At 37.1% G+C, this 20,961-nt stretch overlaps 1 protein-coding gene across 1 annotated transcript in view; it reads right to left on the minus strand.

The window, feature by feature from the left end:
* nlgn3a (neuroligin 3a) overlaps nucleotides 1-20,961 on the minus strand; it is a 186,031-nt gene that overhangs the window by 137,685 nt on the left and 27,385 nt on the right. The window contains exon 3 of the mRNA XM_044127108.1: nucleotides 297-995. Within this exon, the coding sequence (XP_043983043.1) occupies nucleotides 297-768 (472 nt within the window). The 5' untranslated portion in view covers nucleotides 769-995. The remainder of the gene's footprint in view (nucleotides 1-296; nucleotides 996-20,961) is intronic.

Consider the following 20,961-nt stretch of genomic DNA (forward strand, 5'->3'; position numbering starts at 1 on the left):
ATTAAATTTGCTTTTCTTTCATCTTTAGTCATATTGAGGAGTCATTTAGTTGTCAAAAGAGGAACTTCTAACATTGGCATGGAAGGGGAGAGTTGATGAAAAGACTAAGCGGAAGATCTAATCAAGATGGAAGGCTGAGCTAATGAACACGTACACAGCATGCGCCAGACAACAGGTCATGCTCTGCTTGAAAGAAACAAAAAGGTGACAGAGTTTCTGAGATAGGACAGAAGGAGTGGGAAACAGAGACAGGAGAAAAAGGAGGACAGTTTGGATTTCATACTCGACACACTCACCATCCTCCGTTGGAACATAGATGTTTAGGTAAAGACAGTCTTCGTGCTGATCCTGTATGTATGTGGTAACTATATCCAGGTTAAAGGTGAACCATATTGGCATCATGATCTCTGGCACTGCATTGTGAATATTCTGGGGACAGACAGGGGCGAAGTGGGTGGCGTTTTTGACCCCCGACCAGGAAGAAGGCGGCTCTGGGGGCATGAAGCGCTTCTCTCCCACGGGTGGAGCCGCGTAAGGGACCCCCAGATACTGGTCAACGGGCCCCAGGATCTCACTCGGTAGGGGCACCCTCACCCCACGGAGCTTCCCGTACTGCGTGTTCACAGTGGGGTGGTAGTTTTGACCTCTCAGGGCCGCGAAGCACCAGCAGAAGCTTAAAACCCAAAAGGACACGCTGAAATTGGTGCAACTGTGGACACCATGCCAGTTCTGCAAGGGAAAACGATCTCTCCTTGGACAAAGCCACATGATCCTTGTGAGCAAGAGCGAGGGTAGGTGACCAACATACAAGCTGGGGCACGCCCTTCAGCAAACACTCAGGCTTGCTGCTAACCCCTGTAATCCAGCCTCCGGAGGGACAGTCATCAGCTGTGATATAGAAGCCCACCAGCTTAGAAATGATGAGAAACAGCCACAGATATGCAGGTCCTCACACACTCTCCTCCCAGTGCGCTCGTCAGATCTTCCAGCCAGTGCTGCAAGAGTAAGAGGACAGGAAAATTAGTGCAAGTTCCCTGACAACCTACCATTTTTAGCCAGTCATTATTATTGACTCCGGGAGTCCTTTTCTGTCATGATATTAAACAGTTCGCACAAACATGACATTGCTCTTAGTGCTATCATCAATCCGTAATATAATTAAGTGTGGTGCAACCTGCCAGGCTGTGCCTGAAGATGCTAATAAGACAACTGGTATGGGGAAAGGCATTAACTGTCAGCAGGTAATTATTCTTCACTTTAAACAAAGCCAATTATATTGCCGTACATATTTATACCCTTTGAACTTTTCCATCATCTGTCACCTCGCCAAGACAAACGTCAATGCATTTCATTGGAATTTTATGTGGTACGTTCACAAAACGAAGAACATATGACTGTAATGGCAAGACAATTATTAATGATTTTTAATTAAATTAAAAAAATAAATACAAATCTGAACAATTTTTAGCATGCATTAGTGGTACCCTTTTTACTGTGGAACTATCAATAGGGGTCAAAAGAAATTTGAGTCATATATTAAGGCCTTGAAATAGGGCCATTTAAAACTCCTGCTCTGTCTGAAACTCTGCCTTCAGGAAGTCATCACAACAGCACTCCTCTATTGACCCTTCAAAAATGATTTTACCAGCTTTTCACTGAAATGTAGCTCCTATAATGAGCTCAGCAGAGCTCCAGTTTCATCAGGTGTTTGCTAATTGCTGCTCCCTAGCTTGCAGGACCTGACCAGGAGAGTAGAGCGAAGGGCTGCTCTGTGATACAGAAGCTTGGAAGCTGCAGATCTGAGGAGGAGGATTTCTCAAACACGCATGCAAGTGTAACACAGTAGAGAAGGGTATTATATATATTTTAGATAAATGGGCCAATAGGTTCGGCTATCGGAGCACAGTGGGGTGTTTAAATGACACACAAAGGTAGTTGGATGGATTTAAAGAACAACTGGCTTTAGTAACATAAAACATAAAATTGACAGTTGCACAAGACACACAATTATGAAAATAAAATTACACACAATAAAATACATAAAATAATAACAATAATACTTGGCCAAGTGCTAATTCTCAATTCCAAATCTGTTGGGTGCACCCTGGTAATCCAAAATCTAAATTGTAGACAACAGATTAAACAAATTCAGTTCCAATTCTGGTGTAGCTCAACATCATTCACAGGAGGAGAATTTCCTACACAACAGTTTGTTATAAGGTCAAAAAAAAAAAAAAAAAAAAAAAAAACTGGTCCAAAATTCCAGGATGAAACAATAAGAATGAAAAATGTCAGTCAGTGGTCTCATAACCAACTGTGTGTGAAGACATGAGTGTTACACGCCGACCACACCGCAGGGTGCAGCAGGACTCCAAATGGAAAAGAAGAAATCCAGTTCTTTCTCTAAGTCCAGGTGGGAAGGCTCACGATCAAGGTCATAGGAGGAATCCACCTCAAGAACAATCCAGCATAAAAAAAACAAACCTGACCTGTCAACAGACAGGACCAGCAGAAATATAGAATTTTTATCAAGCTGTTTTAGCTTTAATCCTTTTTCAAACACAATAATAAAACATTACATTTTACTCGAACTCAGCAAAGGTTTACATTTGAATAATTAAATAACTCAAATAGAGACTATTTTTTGAACAACAATGTGATAAACAACAAAAACCCAAATGAAAGGCTCAGAATATGCTCACCAATCTCAATGCGACACGTTTGGGACAATTGTATAGTGGCTCTCAGGCCGGATGCGCGGGGCACTACATAGTGTAACAAGGCATATTTTTTTAATGTTTTGCCCTCAATAGTATATATTTAATAATGCAAAAATATATCATAGTTTAGGCTTTACCTTTAGCTGAACGGAGAATAAGATGAAACAACTGCCTGAAAGAGCTAACGGTTACAATGGCTCTAACGGCAGAAAACTGAAGTTCAGTCTTCACACTCAATAAACTATTTCCAGCCTAGAAGATGAATGATCACCAGAAAATCTATTTACAAATATGGTTTGTTTACAGTTCGTACATAATACAGTTTGTATATAATACTTTAACTGTCTCAATACATTACTCTTACGCTGCACAGCTCAACAGTCTAATTACGTCGGATCGCTCCCGCAAACCAACAGTCTGCATTCTGATTGGTTCATACACACCGGAAACTAAGCTTCCTATTAACTAGGTAGACCACCCAGCCTCCTTAACCTCCGTCTCTTAAAGAGGCATACCCACTTTATGTTAGTTACACAGGAATCAAGGAAACATTGCATGTTTTTGTTGAGAGAATAACATTATAACATGTTGTAGAGCTCAAAAGAGTTGTTTTTATATAACACCGCCCCTTTAACAGTATGTGCTTAAACCCTGAGGTGTGAACCAATCACTGAAGACTAATAACATAGTAAAAGTTTAATGTCCTGATTAATGACACAGAGAATATAATTTCTTCATTCTCCTTTTTTTGTACAAAAGAGCATAATGGAAATGACATTTTATCCCTCTGGTTTGCTCTTACAGGTGATCACGCTGTGGGAAGAACACAGGATGGGGTAGCGGGATGGGGCATCTAGCTGCAGGCAGCAAGACTACCTTTGGTGAATGTGTTGTACTGTAAATGCTAATCAACAGTCCCATGGTGCAAGCTGTGGTGCCTGGACTAACAGATTCCCACACTTGCTGATCAATTTTCAATTTCTTTGGCTTAGGGTCCCCCTCAGACTTGCGTGCCTACTGCCGAGTTCACTCTAATAACCACAGAGAAGAAAAGCCAGCATTTAGAAGGGGATATTGCATTCCAAAATGACTGTGTAAATGATTTATAATGTATCAACAGCCGTTGCAGGGCACGCAACCAGTGAGAGAAAGCAATCCTGACGTCCCTGAAGGTGCTGTTATCGCTGCAGCCGCGCATTGCCAGATTACCTACTGGTGGCATATACTCTCTCAGCTTTAGATAAAAAGCCCTCATTTTATTTACAATACATACATATATTTTGTTAGTGCTGTAGATGGTTCCACCTGCTCCGATACCTCTGCAAATGGAATATTTGTTGTGGACAATATGGCTTGGAGAAGCTGACAAAACCAGCACCTGCTATGTTATAATACATGAAAAGCCATCCATATCCAATCTGGGGACTACAAGGCATGAATTGCTGGGGGCAAAGGGCTGACAAAGCCTTCAAAATGCTAGAGAAGTCATACTGACAAAGTGCCTCCCCGGCTCAGTGGGATTCCTGTCGCAGAGCCAAAAAAAGACTTGTAGACTTCATTGTCGTATCCTTGTGTTCAAAGGATTATGCACTAAATCAACGGAAACATTTAACTCCTGCTTATGTCTGTACAATACTTGAATTTGGAATAACGCAGAATCCCAGCACTTTAAGGGAACACCGTTCAGTATGAAAATATCTTTGAAGAAAAAAGCGAAATGACACCTAACAAACATCTACCACAGTCTGTCACTAAATATTACCATCATAAAGAGTAAAGAATCATATTTCTGAAATACTAGGGTTGCACAATATCTGGGAAATATTTAACTGTGTATAGTATGGCTAAAATAGCTAAATTGAATATGATCAACCCATTTTCCTATTTATTTTCTTTCTTCTCAGTTACACAGTGTACACACACCACTTTCCATGAGCGTTTGATCCTCTGTCATGAAGGGCAGGTTGAATGCGTCTAACTAGCAACATATATCATTTAAATCCAGTCCTTTGCGATTGCAATTTGACACACTGTTACTGGGATAGTAACTGTGATTCAATGTATTTTGCAACTCAATTGTTCATATCTGCCAATTTAAATCAAAACAATGCATTTAGGTAAAAAACAAAATAAGACTTTCAAAGCACTCCCAAGTGCAACTGAAATTGCTCCTTAGTGAATCATTATCCACCACATGTGGCCATTTTGTCCTTCTGGTGTTAAGAGTGTTATTGGAAAAAAAAAAAAAACTCTCTATATAGAAATAGAAATGTTTAGAAAAAAAAAAACAATCTTGCAGTACATTTGTATTTATGCTGTTAAAACCAGATATTTACACTGTGTGAATACACATGTAACCTTTCCTCTCATTGGCTGACAGATTGAAAACTGAACCATTCCTGCAGTCAGTTTTGATTAGCAAATCATTCTCTTTTTGCTCTGGACTGTAACACTGAGAAAGATGCTTTTCTTAGAATATAAGTCGACCTAATTCTTAAAACCATCATATGTGAAAACTTTGAAAAGCATGAAAATAAATAAACATTATTTTGGGCAACTAGAACAGATTTCTGTGGTCTACCTTCTATGGTTCTATATGAAAGGAAAATTTTGATAAAAAGACTCTGAAGCATGTGAAGCATAAAAATGTCTGTATGCATGAAGACTACAAAACTATTTTTGTTATAAATCTATAGGAGGTTGTCTCTCCATTTCATATTTGTCAAAAAGAAGAGGTGATGCAACACAGTGGGAAACACTCTGCTCTTCAAGCTTTTAGAAAAGCGGCTAAAATAAGTAAATATATAAGTTACATTTTAAAAAAAATATTAGTAATGCAGATATTACTAATATATCTGCATTATAAAACTTTTCTGAAGTTTTATAACTTCTAAAAGTAGAAGTTATAAAACTTCTACTTTTTTCTGTTCTCAATCCAATATTGGGGTGTAATTTTTTTAATTTATCAGTGTCTTCTGAATATCCGTCCATCTGTCTGTTTTATGTATTTAGAGTAAAACATATTAACATTGTATTTCAATCATAGTGATGATATTTTTCCAACTCTAGGCAGCTTCTTTAAATCTTGAACCCAACCAAATGTTTTAGACAATTCTCTAAACCTAATAAAGCTGTTTTAATTCGTATTTCTCACCTAAATTCAGTAAACTGACAAGAGAAACATAAGAGTGTATCTTGTTGGCAGAAGGTTTTCTGTACCCCCAAACCTCACCCAATTTCTCTTAAAAATGACAGTGAGCCCCTTTAAGAGCTGATATATTACTAGTTATCTCATAAACACACAGTATGGAACATTTTATGACTTCAGTTTGAAGATAAACGCTCATCAACTGGGGAGCAGACACCAGTAGAGAGTAATTTATATATATATATATATATATATATATATATATATATATATATATATATATATATATATATATATATATATATATATATATATATATATATATATATATATATATATATATATATATATATATATATATATATATATATATATATATATATATATATATATATATATATATATATATATATATATATATATATATATATATATATATATATATATATATATATATATATATATATATTACTTGTTTTATGCTTGGAAGAACAAAACAAAATGTCAAGTCTATTTCATCCAAATATATCAACTGCACACAAAAGTGGTTGTTCACATTACAGTCTTGTGGTTAACTTTCAGTGCATATCACTTTATATATCTTATTTTTTTGTTCTTTCTTACATGATGTCTTGTCTGGCATTGTGGTACTCAGAATTGTTGTTTGAATGCCAAGGTGAGGCTCAACAGATATGCTTTTATAAGGGGAGCATTAGGGCTTTCATTATGATGCTCCACTTGTTATAGTTTATAAAATATATAAGGTGGAAAGAAGTTAAGTGAGCTACCAAAAAGCTGATAGCATCAATGCTGTGCACTGCATATATCTAGACTAAAAGGTAGGTTCAATATGTATGTTTTGAACTGAGCATTGCCGGAAGATACATGCTGTGAAACCTGGTGATGTCACCATCATGCTCCATGGTTACTTTTCTGCATCCAACATTAATATCAAAATGGATAAAACTATGAACAATTCCAAATACCCGCCAGCTTTGACTCAAAACAGGTACCTGCTACAGACATGACAGTATTTTGCAGCCTCTGTCATACATCAAACTCCACATAACATAGACTTTATAAAAATAAATTTTTTGCAATGGTTAGAATTATATCTGACACGAAATCTGATATCGGGGAATTTTTGCAAAGCTTAGCTGGGAAATATATCAAGCCCAGATGTAGGATGCTAATAAGACTCCTACCAAAGGAAATTAAATGCAGTTAATTTCAGTAACAAAGTATTATTGTAAGGCTGTGCACAATTATTTTATTGTTCCTTCTAAAAGACTTGTTGTTGTTTTAGTTGTGCAAAATATGTGCCAAATTATAAGTGAAAAATGCATTCAAATTTGTGATGATAAAATATGTCATTAAATTTGAGAATGTTATTGTTTGCAATTTCATGTTTGGTGGCCTTACAATTATTATCCCAGAATTCTGTTTTATTCTGTTAACAGGCACAATTTTTATTCTTCTACCTACAAGCGCCCAGCATCCTAAAGAGCCTTTATAACTTAGAAACAACATTCTGAGATCAAGGGGTTGAATACAATCCAGCCTTAGTCTGTGACTCTCCATTTCTGCTCTCTCGTTAACTTGCAAGGAACCCGGTAAGAAAGCGTAAACACTTTATAGTGACATTTGCTCTGCCTCATTTTGAATTAGGATCAGTCACACGTTATCTGTTATGGGTTCAGCTGGTAAAAGCACCCTATATTGATCCCCTTAGCAGCGAATACTGCATATCAACCCAAGGCCTTCAAAAGCGTACCACTAAAAATCCATAAGCATACATATACACATGCATTTTCATGGTTTGTACCAAATTTCACATGAGGTATTTTTTTATCTTTGGATTTCCACACATCAGCAGCGTATGCGTGATAACTCTAATTTCGCTCACATAAACCACATCGGGTCAAACTTTCTAATCAGGACAGAGCAAGGACGCAGGACATTGTGATGAAGTGTGTGCTTGCGTGTGTGCGCGTGGGTGTGTGTGTGTGTGTGTGTGCTTGGAGGACGTGCGGGCACAGAGGACTTCATCAGTCTCTTCACAAGCAGCATCTCAGAGGTCCTCTCCGCTTTGATCTCCCTACCTGCTGAAGCACCGCCAAGGGACGAAACAGTGAAAGGGAGAGACTGCATGAGCTCCCCCTCATCATCCCAGATGTATTGATCGTCTCATCACCGTGGCCTTGCAGCCCATAATAAATACAACAGGGGTGATGGAAGTAGGAAGGTGGAGGATGGGGGAGGGGCTGGCAGGGAGAGGCTAGCAAAGGCGGGCGCTGTGCTGACTCTAAATCAGGTTATTGGCCCTTAATGCAAGATGGCACTCCAACAAGTACATGCCATTAAAGACCCTCCTCCCCAATTCTTCAGTACCTGATTAATGGGACATGTTGAATTCTGCTAGTCCAATTCCTATTCATCATTATTCAAAATGGCCCCACTGGCACAACACTTTCGGATGTCCCTTCGCTGATCCCATATGCAGAGGAAAATGCACAGAGTTCATTCCTCTTTGCACACATACTGTTGCGGAGTCTTTATTCTCCTACAGCAGAGAGAACTGTGCATTGCAATAAAAAGTCTGAGCACACTGCCAAATGTACTCCTACGCCTCGACATCCCTTAGAGAGAGGCTGAATGGACTCTGACAAAAAAAAGGAACAAATAAGGGTTTCTGAGTAGATGGAGCATCTGACTCTCCACACTGTTATTATAGTAACTACTCTGGAACAAAGACATTCGCAAAGCCGCATTAGTGCTCCGCAACATCAAACTTCAAACGAAGCAAGCCATCCTGACCTGAAAAGGTGTAATCACTGATTACAATGGATTCAGTTGCTGTTACATTGTTAGCCAGGCAGAATATGCAATTACAGACAGAATGATGGAAACCATGAAAAAGAAAATCTTTACATTAGCTTGTCACCACGGGTGCCAAAATTTTGTGATTTTAACGTGCCACAATGTTTCTTTTTTTGTCTGTTTTGCAGCTTTCTGTCTAGTTGCCATCAGCATGGCAATGGCAACACAAGTACAATCTTTATGCTTTAAATAGCCCCTCTTTGCTTAAGACTCTTATTTTGAAGTAAGAAAGGAAAAACTTCTTCAGTTGATGCCACGTTGTGTTGTGAGAAATGACTAATAACGACTGGTTTCCCAACCTGACAACACTTCACTTAAACCACTTTATGTTATATGTGTGGCCTTTTAGGTATGTAGCTAAAATCAAAAAGGGCAGCTAAGACATTATACTACTAATGTATTTACTTCAACTCCAGTTTGAAATCTAATATGCAGGTTGTTGCTACTTAAACTGGGTAGGCCAATGCTGAACAGAGATTCTTTATGGGCGTATTCACACCCAACACATATGGTCCATTTTAAGTGATCTGGACCATTTTAAGGTCCAGATCCTTTGTGATGGTGTAAATCCGCTCAAGCAAACTTTGGTGCAACGGCATCACTATAAATCTAATTTTGTATTTCAGTAAAACGAAACAGTTGAAAAGATTTAGCACCACATAATTGGCCTTTGATTACTAATAACTGGAACAATGATCAATATATTTGATGAATAATTGATGATGATTACCTTTGATAATTTTAACAATGGCATTTGACAAAATGTAATACTCATGGCTTGTTTCACAGTTGATTATTGTACTATGTTTTTATTATGTAAAGCACTTTAAACTGCCCTGTCGCTGAAATGTGCTACACAAATACATTTGACTTGATAACGTCAAATTTCTAAATCAATCAAACCGGAAGTGCTTTTGTTTTTGAAGAACTGGAAGTGTGTACTTAATGACATTAGCTTAAAAATGAGAGAATAAGATGTGGGAGGTAAGTCAGGTTTGACAACCCAAAGTCATTTAATACTGACCATGATTATGAGGGAGAAAATATAAAGAGGACGTTTTAAAAGAAATTGGTTGCTCATTCTCAGCTCATGTACACATTAAAATACATAATCCAGAAAGCTGAAGGTCATATAAACAAAGGATGATATTTCAATATGCAACCTGTCTACTTAGATGTCAGCGTAACCCTGATTTAATAAAGTTGGTCATGTTATTAGGGTACCGTCCCCAGAGATCCTACATATACCACAGCAAAAATGCTGTGGTATATGTAGTTATCCAGTTTGTTCATTTGTTATGCCTGGAATGCTAAGGCAGGACAGTGTAAGACATGGTGGTCGTCCACGAGATGCAAATGTTCCACATTCACTAATTAGAACAGAAAAATCCTTGTCTATTAGGGATACAAGTTATTGATTAATTAATTAATTTAAAGTTGAATGATCTTTAAATTAACTGAAAATTAACAGTTTAATGGTCACATATTAAACTTACATATATTTATAAAATATAACAAAACAGAAACCTATTAAGTTGATGAATAGGGGGAAAAAAAAAGAATAAAACATGTGACGTACTTAATTCTCCATGAACAGAGATGTAAAGAGAAGGTAACATTTAGGTCTAATATTCAGTCTGTCAGTGGAGGGATGGACACTCAGTTCAGCTGTCTTGCTTGTTGCCATCCCTTTAAGCCAGTGTTTCCCAACCTCAAGGCTCACTGCCCTGCATGTTTTAGGTATTTTCTTGCTTCAGTCCAGCTGATTTCAATTGATGACTGATTAACAGGCGTTTGTTGAACTGCAATCACTTGAATCAGGCAGATTAAAGTGGGGAAACCTCTAAAGCATGTAGGACAGTGTGACTTGAGGACCAGGGTTGGGAAACACTGCTCTGCGCAAATGGTTATGGTTGTTCATGTCAAACCATGGCTCTATGAGATGCATTAACTCACAAAAACATTCACCACTGATTTTTTTTTTTTTTGCATCATATCGTTTTCAATCACATTACAATTTTTTCAGCTCTCCTGTTATCACATCTTAACCTTTGTAGCACATCAGTAGTTTTTGTTTGGGAAGTTGATTCTGCTCCGCCATGCAGCACGGCTGCATGAACGACAGTAGGGTGAAACTTTAGGCGCTTGTCGAGTCTTCATATTTCAATAACGCATAAAATACATTTTGCTTCCCACACCGGACCAGATAATTTTGCTGTTCTGGGTTGCCTCGTCATGATTATTTCTCTTACAACTAGCTTTGCTTAAGCAAGAACAGCAGTGCCCTCTAATGGATGACAATCTCCCCATAACACTGAGGGAAGGCCTGTTTAGGTGAAATAATTTTTTCTCTAACTAACCATTAATAGACAATTAATTGTAAATTGATTATTTGCTAGCATTCCCCTATCCTGTGGTAAGTTTAAATTCTTGCTTAATAAAGACACAAATGCTATTATTACCTTTTATAGGAAACATTACAGTGAGCCCATGCGTCCTTATGCCTACTTGGTAATAATGTCAGCTCTATACTCAACGCATATTACAGAAGATGGCTTGTAATTTGTCAAACCTGTAGTCAAACTAAAATGAAAAAAAGAAAATAACCCCGCCCGCCCCCAACCCCCAGATTTTTAGCTTTTTCATAAATATTGCTAAAATATTTTCCCATTTTTGTGGGAAAATATGGAGTCAAAGCAATTAAAACGTCATAAAGGGAAGCCAATATAGTCCAATCTGATGTCATCATGCTCAGTGCTGCTCTCCAAAGACACCAATTCACATCGGGGCACAGCCTCCATTTTGAAAGAAGTGTAGCTTGTGATAAAATTGCACTCTGCATGTGACTCAGAAATGTGGTAAGCATTTCCCTAAACTGATTGCTCAAAAAAGTATACTTTAAACATATGCTTGAATACAGCGACATCGGTGATAAATGCACACACATACTGCACTTGAAGGCACTCTCTTTTATATAAGCTCCTGAGCTTGATGAACAACAGCGTGCCACATTAAATCAAGGTGATTGGCATGTTTCAGAACCAACATTCACAAAAATGTCAAACCAAACTGCAGCCTCATAAAAGCTCCTGCTGGGAATGAGTGCCACTACAACAGTGAAAAATGAGGGCCTCCTTGTCCTTTCATTTGCTTTTCTCATCAGAGACAGGGCCTGTGCAGTCATTATTACTTAAGAGATTTGGCATAAAATTCAAGGACAAAGAAGTAGCAGCTTCTGACGGCGAATTGCTGGAACGTTTCTGATATATTTTTTTGTACAAGCATATAGGATTTGGTGCGCATTGACTGTGTGGCTGCTTTGCATGCTGATACGTCATCTCAATCTCAGTCCTTGACCACTGGATGAAGGATGCCATGAATATGACTCCTGACCAAATGGACAAAAAAAAAAAAAAAAAACTCACAGAAGGGAGTTGGGCAGCCCAAATAAAGACAGATTTGCAGGTCAGATGAATTATCTGGTCACAAAGCCAATAAATAATGGCCTCTCCCTTAACTGCTGACAATGTTTAAACCAGCTGTTTTCTCTTGGCTGCTAAAATGATAAGGACTTAAAGCTGCAAACAGAGCCAGTGACCCATTCTCGCATCTATGTGACTTCTCTTTTTCTTAAATGCATGCACATAGTGAGTATGAAACCAACTGTAAATACCAATATGACGTGGAAAACTACATATGATGCTAATCAACTTAATTAAACTGAAAATGAGCGCTGAGCTTACAGTTAAAAACTGATTTAAAAAAAATTCTAATTAGTTCTTCATCCTGGCTTTTATTGATGCATCAAAATTACTACAACATGCTATGACTAATATAAATTATTTGAATGACAACATAAATATATTGAAGATATTAAAAGCGTCTAAAGTTACAAATGCAGTCTGTGCCTATCTTTGTGATGCAGCGTAAAATATAACAACCCATACAAGGCATAACTACGGTCGAGAATTATCCGTTCTCCATGCTGCGTTCTTGATGTATGAGGTACAGAAGAGTCAGTGAGTTGAATTCATTTATTAATACCAAACTACAGCTGGTCTAATATGACCTGCTACCTTTAACAGCTAACAGACAAAATGGCGCGCCCGAAAAGTTTGTGATCTCCTTTGTTAGCCTAAGCTACGCCCCAAAGAGAGCATTACCTAGCGCCTCGTATCCTGTAATCTTAGCTTTTCCTAACATGCCATTTCTTTTAGCTTTGGCTTAGCAACTTACTAAAATAGATAAAAGGAAAACACAGAATTATTCATTCTCAACACCAGCTTGATCAACAGAAGCCGTTCCACTAACTAAAGAGCAGAAGGTGATAAAACCTTCTGACGAGATGTTAGAAATGACTCAGGCAGTAAACAAATGGTTATCTACTGTCTGAGACATAATGATTGTACTAAATTTTGTGTTATTAAAATAAAAAGTACTCTTGATATCTATGGAAGAAAAAATACGTTCACTCAATTTTTCAATTTTTTCGATCACACCCCAAAAGTTAATTTTTCAAAGATTAAATCACTCAAGAAATACTGAGTATGTACATAACAAGCAGCTCCATTCATACCATCCATACTACCTACAATAGTCAGTGTAGCTTAACCACGGTATTCATGCATGTTGGATACCTATTAAAATATTAATGCTACCACAGCATAATTGAAGTACACATATAATATAATGCAAGATGTCTATATAATATAAATAAGGAGTTAACTAATGGGAGCGTCAAGAACTTCACTGAATGTCTGTATGTGTCCTCCAAGACAAAAAAAACGCAAAAAAGAAAAGTTAAATAATCATATTCAAAACATGCAGTAACGCTTTATACTGAAGGAGGCAGCTAAAAGTTAGCACACAGTGCTAACAGAACCCCATGGCACAGTGCTATCAAACCAATAGCCAGGACGTCATTATCAACAGACATGTCTAAAATAACACTTATTGTCATTTTAGCATTAATAGCAACTTTCCACTTTGCTGAGTCCCTTGTTTCCATGGAGAGAAAGAACTGACTCTCACTCAGATAAAGTCTTTTGGAAAATCCCTATTGATACTGGTGGAGGTTGCTGAAGCTCTGCGTGAACAGACTTTCTCCACTGTTGTGAGTACATTACTGAGAAAAATAAAATTTAACCAGACACCTCAAAGAGGGTCTGATGCCGGGGGACGATGTAAAGAATTGTGTGCATTAATACAAGCTAGAACTGAACATTTTGACTTGTCTCCTTGCAACTTCAACATAACTGAACTAGGACAACAAAATCACTGCAAGGAAAACAAATGGTTTGTCAAAACTGATTGACCTTGTTTACTTGTTCTACATATAATGCAGTGACATAATAAACAAAAAATGTTAAAGGCAATAGAAAAAAAAATTAACAGACTGAAAAGTATAACCCAAAAAGAATGTAAAGATATCTATGTAGCACTTTGAGAGAATAAATAAAATAATTTTTGCACTCCCAGACACTCAAAGTACAAAACATTTATTTAAAGGCTTAAAAAGTAGATTTTCCATCATATATTCCATTTAAATCAAGCTTTACGATTACAAACAGTTTGGTTCCAATCTGTTCCAGAACCTGCCTCTGTTTGTGCAATCTTGACTCTGGATTGTTTCCCCTCTGTGTCCTGTGTCTGGTACACAAAGAAGTTACAATTTTATTTCATTTTCCCTTTAGGGTTAATAAAGTGTTTTTGAATTTGAATTTGCTGGAAAAAAGTCAAATGCATCTGTGCACAACCTTATCCAAACAAACCTGTCTCAACCAGCGTATCTCTTCACTATTACAATATTAGGGGACATTTTCTAACATTACAGTTTCAGCACACTGACTTCATAACTGCAAACCCAGAAAGACAGTGATGTGATTTCTTTGTTTCCAAGTCATTTGGGATGGTATGCCAGTAATTCTGAAATTAATGGTTGTGCTGGTGATGGGCCCAGTTAAAGTCATAATGAAAGTTGTTGTCTTTCCAAACAGATGGGTGTCCCAGAAGAAATTTCTTTTTTTTTTAATCACCATTTCACCGTAAAAGTCTTTTAGCAACTTCACCATGTAGAGTTATTGATTCTACCGTGTAATAAAACTGCTTGAGCATTGAGCATGTTTTGACTGGTGGTTAGAAAGGTTTTCAATTCAATTCCATTTTTTTAAAATCTATTTGGTTGATGTATATTTTTACTATTCATTCATTTTTATGGGGGAAATGTGTTTAAAATGACAACATTCAAACTGTTTGTTCACATAAATTACATTTGCAATTACATTCTGGATCAGGTGCAGCTGATCCAGAATGCTGCTGCTCGTGTTCTCACTAAAACCAGGAAGATAGAGCACATAACACCAGTTTTAAAGTCCCTCCACTGGCTCCCTGTAGCTCAAAGAATAGACTTTAAAATACTGTTGCTAGTTTATAAATCACTGAATGGTTTAGCACCACAATACATTAAAGATCTTCTGCTTTTGTATCAACCTTCCAAAACCTCTCAGGTCTTCTGGTTCTGGTTCTGCTCTGCATCCCCAGAACCAGAACCAAACAAGGAGAAGCAGCATTTAGCATCTATGCACCACAAATCTGGAACAAACTTCCAGAAAACTGTAAAACAGCTGAAACACTGACTTCCTTTAAATCTCAACTAAAAACCCACTTGTTTAGAGTTGTATTTTAAACTTAATCAATTACAAATTTATTGACGGAACCTGACTTCATGTTCTGTTTTGATTGTTGATTCTATGTTGCTTTGTGTTTCTGTGTCTGATTTGATGTAAAGCACTTTGAAATGCCTTGCTGCTGAAATGTGCTATACAAATAAAATTTGATTTGAAATTTGATTTGATTTGATTTGATTTTGATTTGAATTGAGAGGTTTCCCTGCATTTGCAAAACATTTAAAAAAAAATGGATGTAGTAGATGTGACTTCTGGAGCTAAAATGTGTGTTTCTTTTTTTATCTAACAGAGCATGTAGCCTGATTTATCATAGATCAACAACACTCCTAAGGTTGAGTGAATCCAGGTAATTATATCAATATATACAACCTGCATCATACATATTTTATTTATGTATGCTATGATTCATCCAAATGTTATGTCTTCTGATTGTTTATATAATGTTTCTGCATCTGTAGTGAGGTAATTTTTTATTTATTTTTTTATTAGATTTAGTGAGTAGGATCCACGCAAGCATACCAAAGAAAATTTAGGTGATATTTCAAGCTGCTCTCATGTGCTCAGCTATGGGGACAGCATGTATAACATCGCAGCACAACCATCAATTTCTGGCTTACAGTGGAAAGGAGGATGGATCTTTTTCAGTCTTCTGGGATCTTTCTCTAATAAAATTCAGGCAAGTGCGAGGAATCCGAACAGCAGTGGCATGACACTGCTTGTATAAAGTGAATCAGACTTGAGAACCGTTATTTCAAAACGTAAAACAACAACTGTTCCCCCCCCTCCCATCTTGTCTAAATGACGCTGTAAGTACAAGTTGGTCAACCCATCTACATTTTGAGAGAATCACTTGGGTTATTTCCAGATTTAATTCTATACTGAACAACTAAGCGACCAGACTTTAACAAATGTATCACTCATTTGCAGTGCATTGAACGTTGAGAGCGAATCAGTGTGGTGTATTAACAAAAAGGAGTGTAGAAACATTTTTTTTTTTTTCCCTATAGCAAGTATTTACACCTAAAGAACATATTGAACTGAGGATTTTCTGTGAGCTAATTGAAATCTGGCTGGTAATTACAACAGGGAGTTGATCTTACAACCAAGATCACTGGCATTACATTAGAAGCCACCCTTATACATCCAATATTGACATTGTTTTCCTACTGGTTCTAATGTTACGGCGACAGCATTCGGATGTAATATTGGAATAATGTGCGTAATTTACAGTGTGGTGAAGAAGGGAATCTATAGCCTGGCAGACGTTTCCTGGCAGAGATGCAGAAAACAAACTCCTGCCCCGACTAGACACGAATCTCCATAGATGAAGCTAAAACGGAAATCAGGTCCTCTTTCTGTGCCAGCCCTTCGAAAAGCTCATCGCTGTTTAGCTGTGCACCAGTTCAAATAACAGCAGAGCCATGCATTCATAAATAATCAACACTATCATCCAGCTGCATTTTAATGAACTTTATAAAACAAAACCTAATATTTAAAAGAAAAATAAATAAATACATAGAAATGTGCCAAATAATCTGCCTGCTATCAAAATGGACCATGAATCCCTTTTTTGCCAAAGGTTAGTGATTTGTAGCTCAAGTACAATTTTTTTTTTCTCTTTGATTATGTTTCTAAAGATGCGACCTCCATTGTTTTTAGGTTTATATTAACAAACATTTGCAGGTGTTGCTGATTAAATAATATGTATTAAGGAATCAGAAATAGTCAAAGCCATCACAAAGCACGCATTGGCCAGGAACAGATGTACAAAAATCAACTGGCCAAACTTAAATCAGTCAGTGTTTCTTGATTGGTGCCGATTTGTCACTGGCTGGTTAGACGCTCATCTTTTTCTATTCATTGAATTCACCAAAATAGACAACATTTTTACTCAATAAATGCAACATTTTATTGGACTCAAAACCACTTTTTTCTCTTTAATGCATATTTGTTTGAAAAACTAATCACAATTGCAATAATAATAATATTAAAGACAATAAAAAAAAATGCTACTCTATGATAGACCTTTAAGAGGTCTGCAAAAGCTAATTATGTGCTAAAAGATTTGTGCATCTGCACACATGCACCTTAGCTTCAAGCCAGATGAGATGAGTCTGTCAGTGGCCTAATAAAGTAAATCAGGTACTAATTTAAAGCAAGGAGGATGCGGCTTTTTTGTTAAACCCGAAACTTCAGCTTCATCATTCAATATGAAAAGCCTCTCCTAATCTTACTCACTCAAAGCAGAGATGTGACCCAGATGCTGCCTGTGGATTTAATGAGCTAATAATGCCTTATGTGCCTCAACGTTTGCAGCAGTAATGTGCAAGCTGCGAGATATTCCTCATTCAGGTAAAATATGGTTTTAGGTCTGGACTTGCTGAAGGAACATAAATTAAATAAATGGCTCAGATCTGAATGTATTGCAGCGAGTCATTATATAGCATGGTTGCAACTACAGTATGTCACATGCAGGACTTTGGCAATGCCATCAACTTCTCCCTTGAGAGAGCCACTAAATTGTCACTTGTACTTTTTAAACAGTGCTAAATCATACGTCTGAGAGTCCTTAATTGTGATTTATGATCAGTTAAGCTTGGATGATGTTTGAGGAAAATTGGGTATTTATAAATGCAGCAATGTACAGTAAATCCGTCTAATGTTTCCGTTCACAGATCTTGATTACTTGGCTTTCTTGCACAGCTTTCACAAATGCCAGGAGCAAAGTAGTAACATTATGTTATTTGACATGCAAATCCCTGGTAGTTGCAGAAAACGTAGAGGTGCCAATGTGCACCACTGTGTAACAAGCAGGATTTCTAAAAACTGAACTAGAAGCCAGTGCACGTCAAACAGCAAAATCCAGGGAATCTACTTTGCCAACATAAAAAACTGTGCATGTGTGAGCAGTGTTCATAAAAGCATAATGGACTCATGAACATGACGACATGTGCTCTGCTGCACACATGGGATACATACAGGGTTACTGTAGCTAATGAAAGAAGATTAAGTGAGGTCTGTCCACTGTACATGAAGCCAGTAGTTTTATTGGATAATTAAGTTTTGAAAGAACCAGACTTTGATGTGCTTTTAACTAAAGGTCAACAGTAACTACCAATGTGAGCCACACTTGATTACTATGTATATCACAACATCAAAAAAGATGCTGCAGCACTAATGAGGGGCTGACCTTCATCTCCAGCGTAAACAAAGACCAAACGCATTGCACACTGAGCTGCATGGCCTCCATCGGCCAATAATAAGGGGTGTGTAAGGATGGAATCACACTTTATTATGCAGAAGGACTATTTAAAATATAGCCTTTGACATTTCAGAAGACGATGGTTTTCTGAGGGTAGATTTCTGATCTAACAATAGTCAAATAAAGATGTTTGAATCCCAAGGACTTTAAATGAAATTCAGTAAACTGTTGATAGAAATCCTATAAGCTTTCATCTGAGACCAATAACATATTATCTCTGTTTGGACATGCAAAAACAATTTAGGTGTTTTGATCATAATTCATCCCATGTTAGATTCCTTCAGAGGCAGGTGGATTTACAGGAGATCGGAGGATTACCTAGTGATAGCAATAACCATTGTTCAACAATGGCCTTATCACAATAATGACTGCTTTGTCTACTGATCGTTAAAAGGTTATGTCCTTGGAGTTACAAGTAAGGACAATGTTTGAATGTTGTGAGCAAACAAATGAGCTTTGAAGAATAAAGTCTTAGACTTTCCAAGAGGGAGACTATAGGCACTAGGGTTTTTGATTTCAGGGTGTCGCCAATTTCTGACTAAAGATTAATAAAATATTTGTTAGGAAAATATAATGACTATCTCTCTCAGCGACCTCACTGTTGGTCAGCTTCGCTGAAAGAAGGAAATTACAAATTACACGCCCCCTAAAAAGGCTTTCAAGTCACTTTCTTAAAAAAAAAAAAAAAAAAAAATTGAAAGCAGCGCCTGCCCTCAGTCCTAAACGGATCCAAAATTAAAGTTGGCACGCTGAGAGTTTGTCATGCGGTCGACAGCAGATCAAGCTAAAATTAGCTTATTTTCAAACTCTATAAAGAGTAAACGTCCTGTCCAATAATCTTAAAAGGTGGTGTTTTACGGCTTCATATTTTTAGAAAAGACATGAGAAAAACAATGTTATAGGCAAAATTATAACTGTGAAAGTGTGTACCACATAAAATTCAATATTAATTAAAAAAACTATATATAGTCCTAAAATAAGGATATTCCTTTTACAATTGCTGTAATAATTGTTGCTTTTCTATTTTAAATGTAAGAAATTGGCTTTTGTTACATTAGAGGTGAAATTATAAATTACAGCATCATGCAAAGGTTTGTATACCAAAATACTAGTTGTGTCTCGGTCACTATTGCAAACTATTGTTTTCAGGGTTACTGCTTTAAGCTTGGCAGTCGGCTATGGATATGTTTAATACTGTAGAGATGTAGAAACAAGAAACAGTGGTGCTAACAACTCATATTGTTTTTATTGAAGGTGATTATTTCAAGTAAAAGACATTGAAACAATTTAAAGTCTGAGCAGACCTGGTTAACTCAATGCTGGACAGAGAGTCTTTCAAACTCAGTTTGGGAAAACACCAAAATTGATGGTTTCAAAAGCTTTATAAACTTTTATCCAAGTCAAATATCACTGTTTTATCTAATGGTTTAACCGAAGAATTGGTTTAGTTTTAGATGAGTATGAGAAATGTTTTGGGTTCACTTTCTTTCTACCTGTATCTTGTTTTTTTTTTCACTTCACATTGACATTCTGGATATCATTAGTTAGTCTTGACAATCCAGATGAGGAAGAGGTCCAGAGAAAAAATTTAAATGACAGTGCCCTTTCCTGAAGGGAAAGTAAACAACCAAGACAGGCACTGCTGTCTTTTTGTACAAGCACACATTTGCATTTAGTGAAAAAAAAAAAAAAAAATCCAAGGAGATAAGCTGGCATAATGACATAATGTTACCTTTCAAACACAGAAAGGTGGGCAGGATTGGCTGGCGCCGAGGTGTGAGCCAGAGACATGCATCAGTATCACACACAGAGGAGGAAACACCATCCGCTGACAAAGGTCCTTTCAGCTCGGCCCAGCAGATATGTTCACTTTCCATTCACTATTTCTAATCCTGTCTGAAAGCCTATCCTGAATGTCAGCCTTCTTCCTAAATTGGCTTGTGTTCTTCGTGATTGATTAAAGTACTGTAACCCAGCTTTATCAGACCACCCTGAGCTCTGTATTTCTGCCAGATCTATTAGGTAATGCATCCTTTCTTATTGTGCTGGTTGCCCCCATCGCCCACCTCCACACCCGTCTTTGAAAAGTGCACTTATCCATTTACTGTGATACAGAATACCGAGCCGTCCCTTGATCTGTGATAGCATGGCAGTCTTCAGATCAAAAACTGTTAAATGTTGTCTCCAAATACACCAGGTTTATTCTTTCAAATTGATCTAAATGTAGCATCAATTTAAATTTTTACAGCCTTTAATTTTTTTTTC

The sequence above is a fragment of the Gambusia affinis genome, linkage group LG09, assembly GCF_019740435.1.
Source record: "Gambusia affinis linkage group LG09, SWU_Gaff_1.0, whole genome shotgun sequence".
In the NCBI taxonomy this organism is placed as follows: Eukaryota; Metazoa; Chordata; class Actinopteri; order Cyprinodontiformes; family Poeciliidae; genus Gambusia; species Gambusia affinis.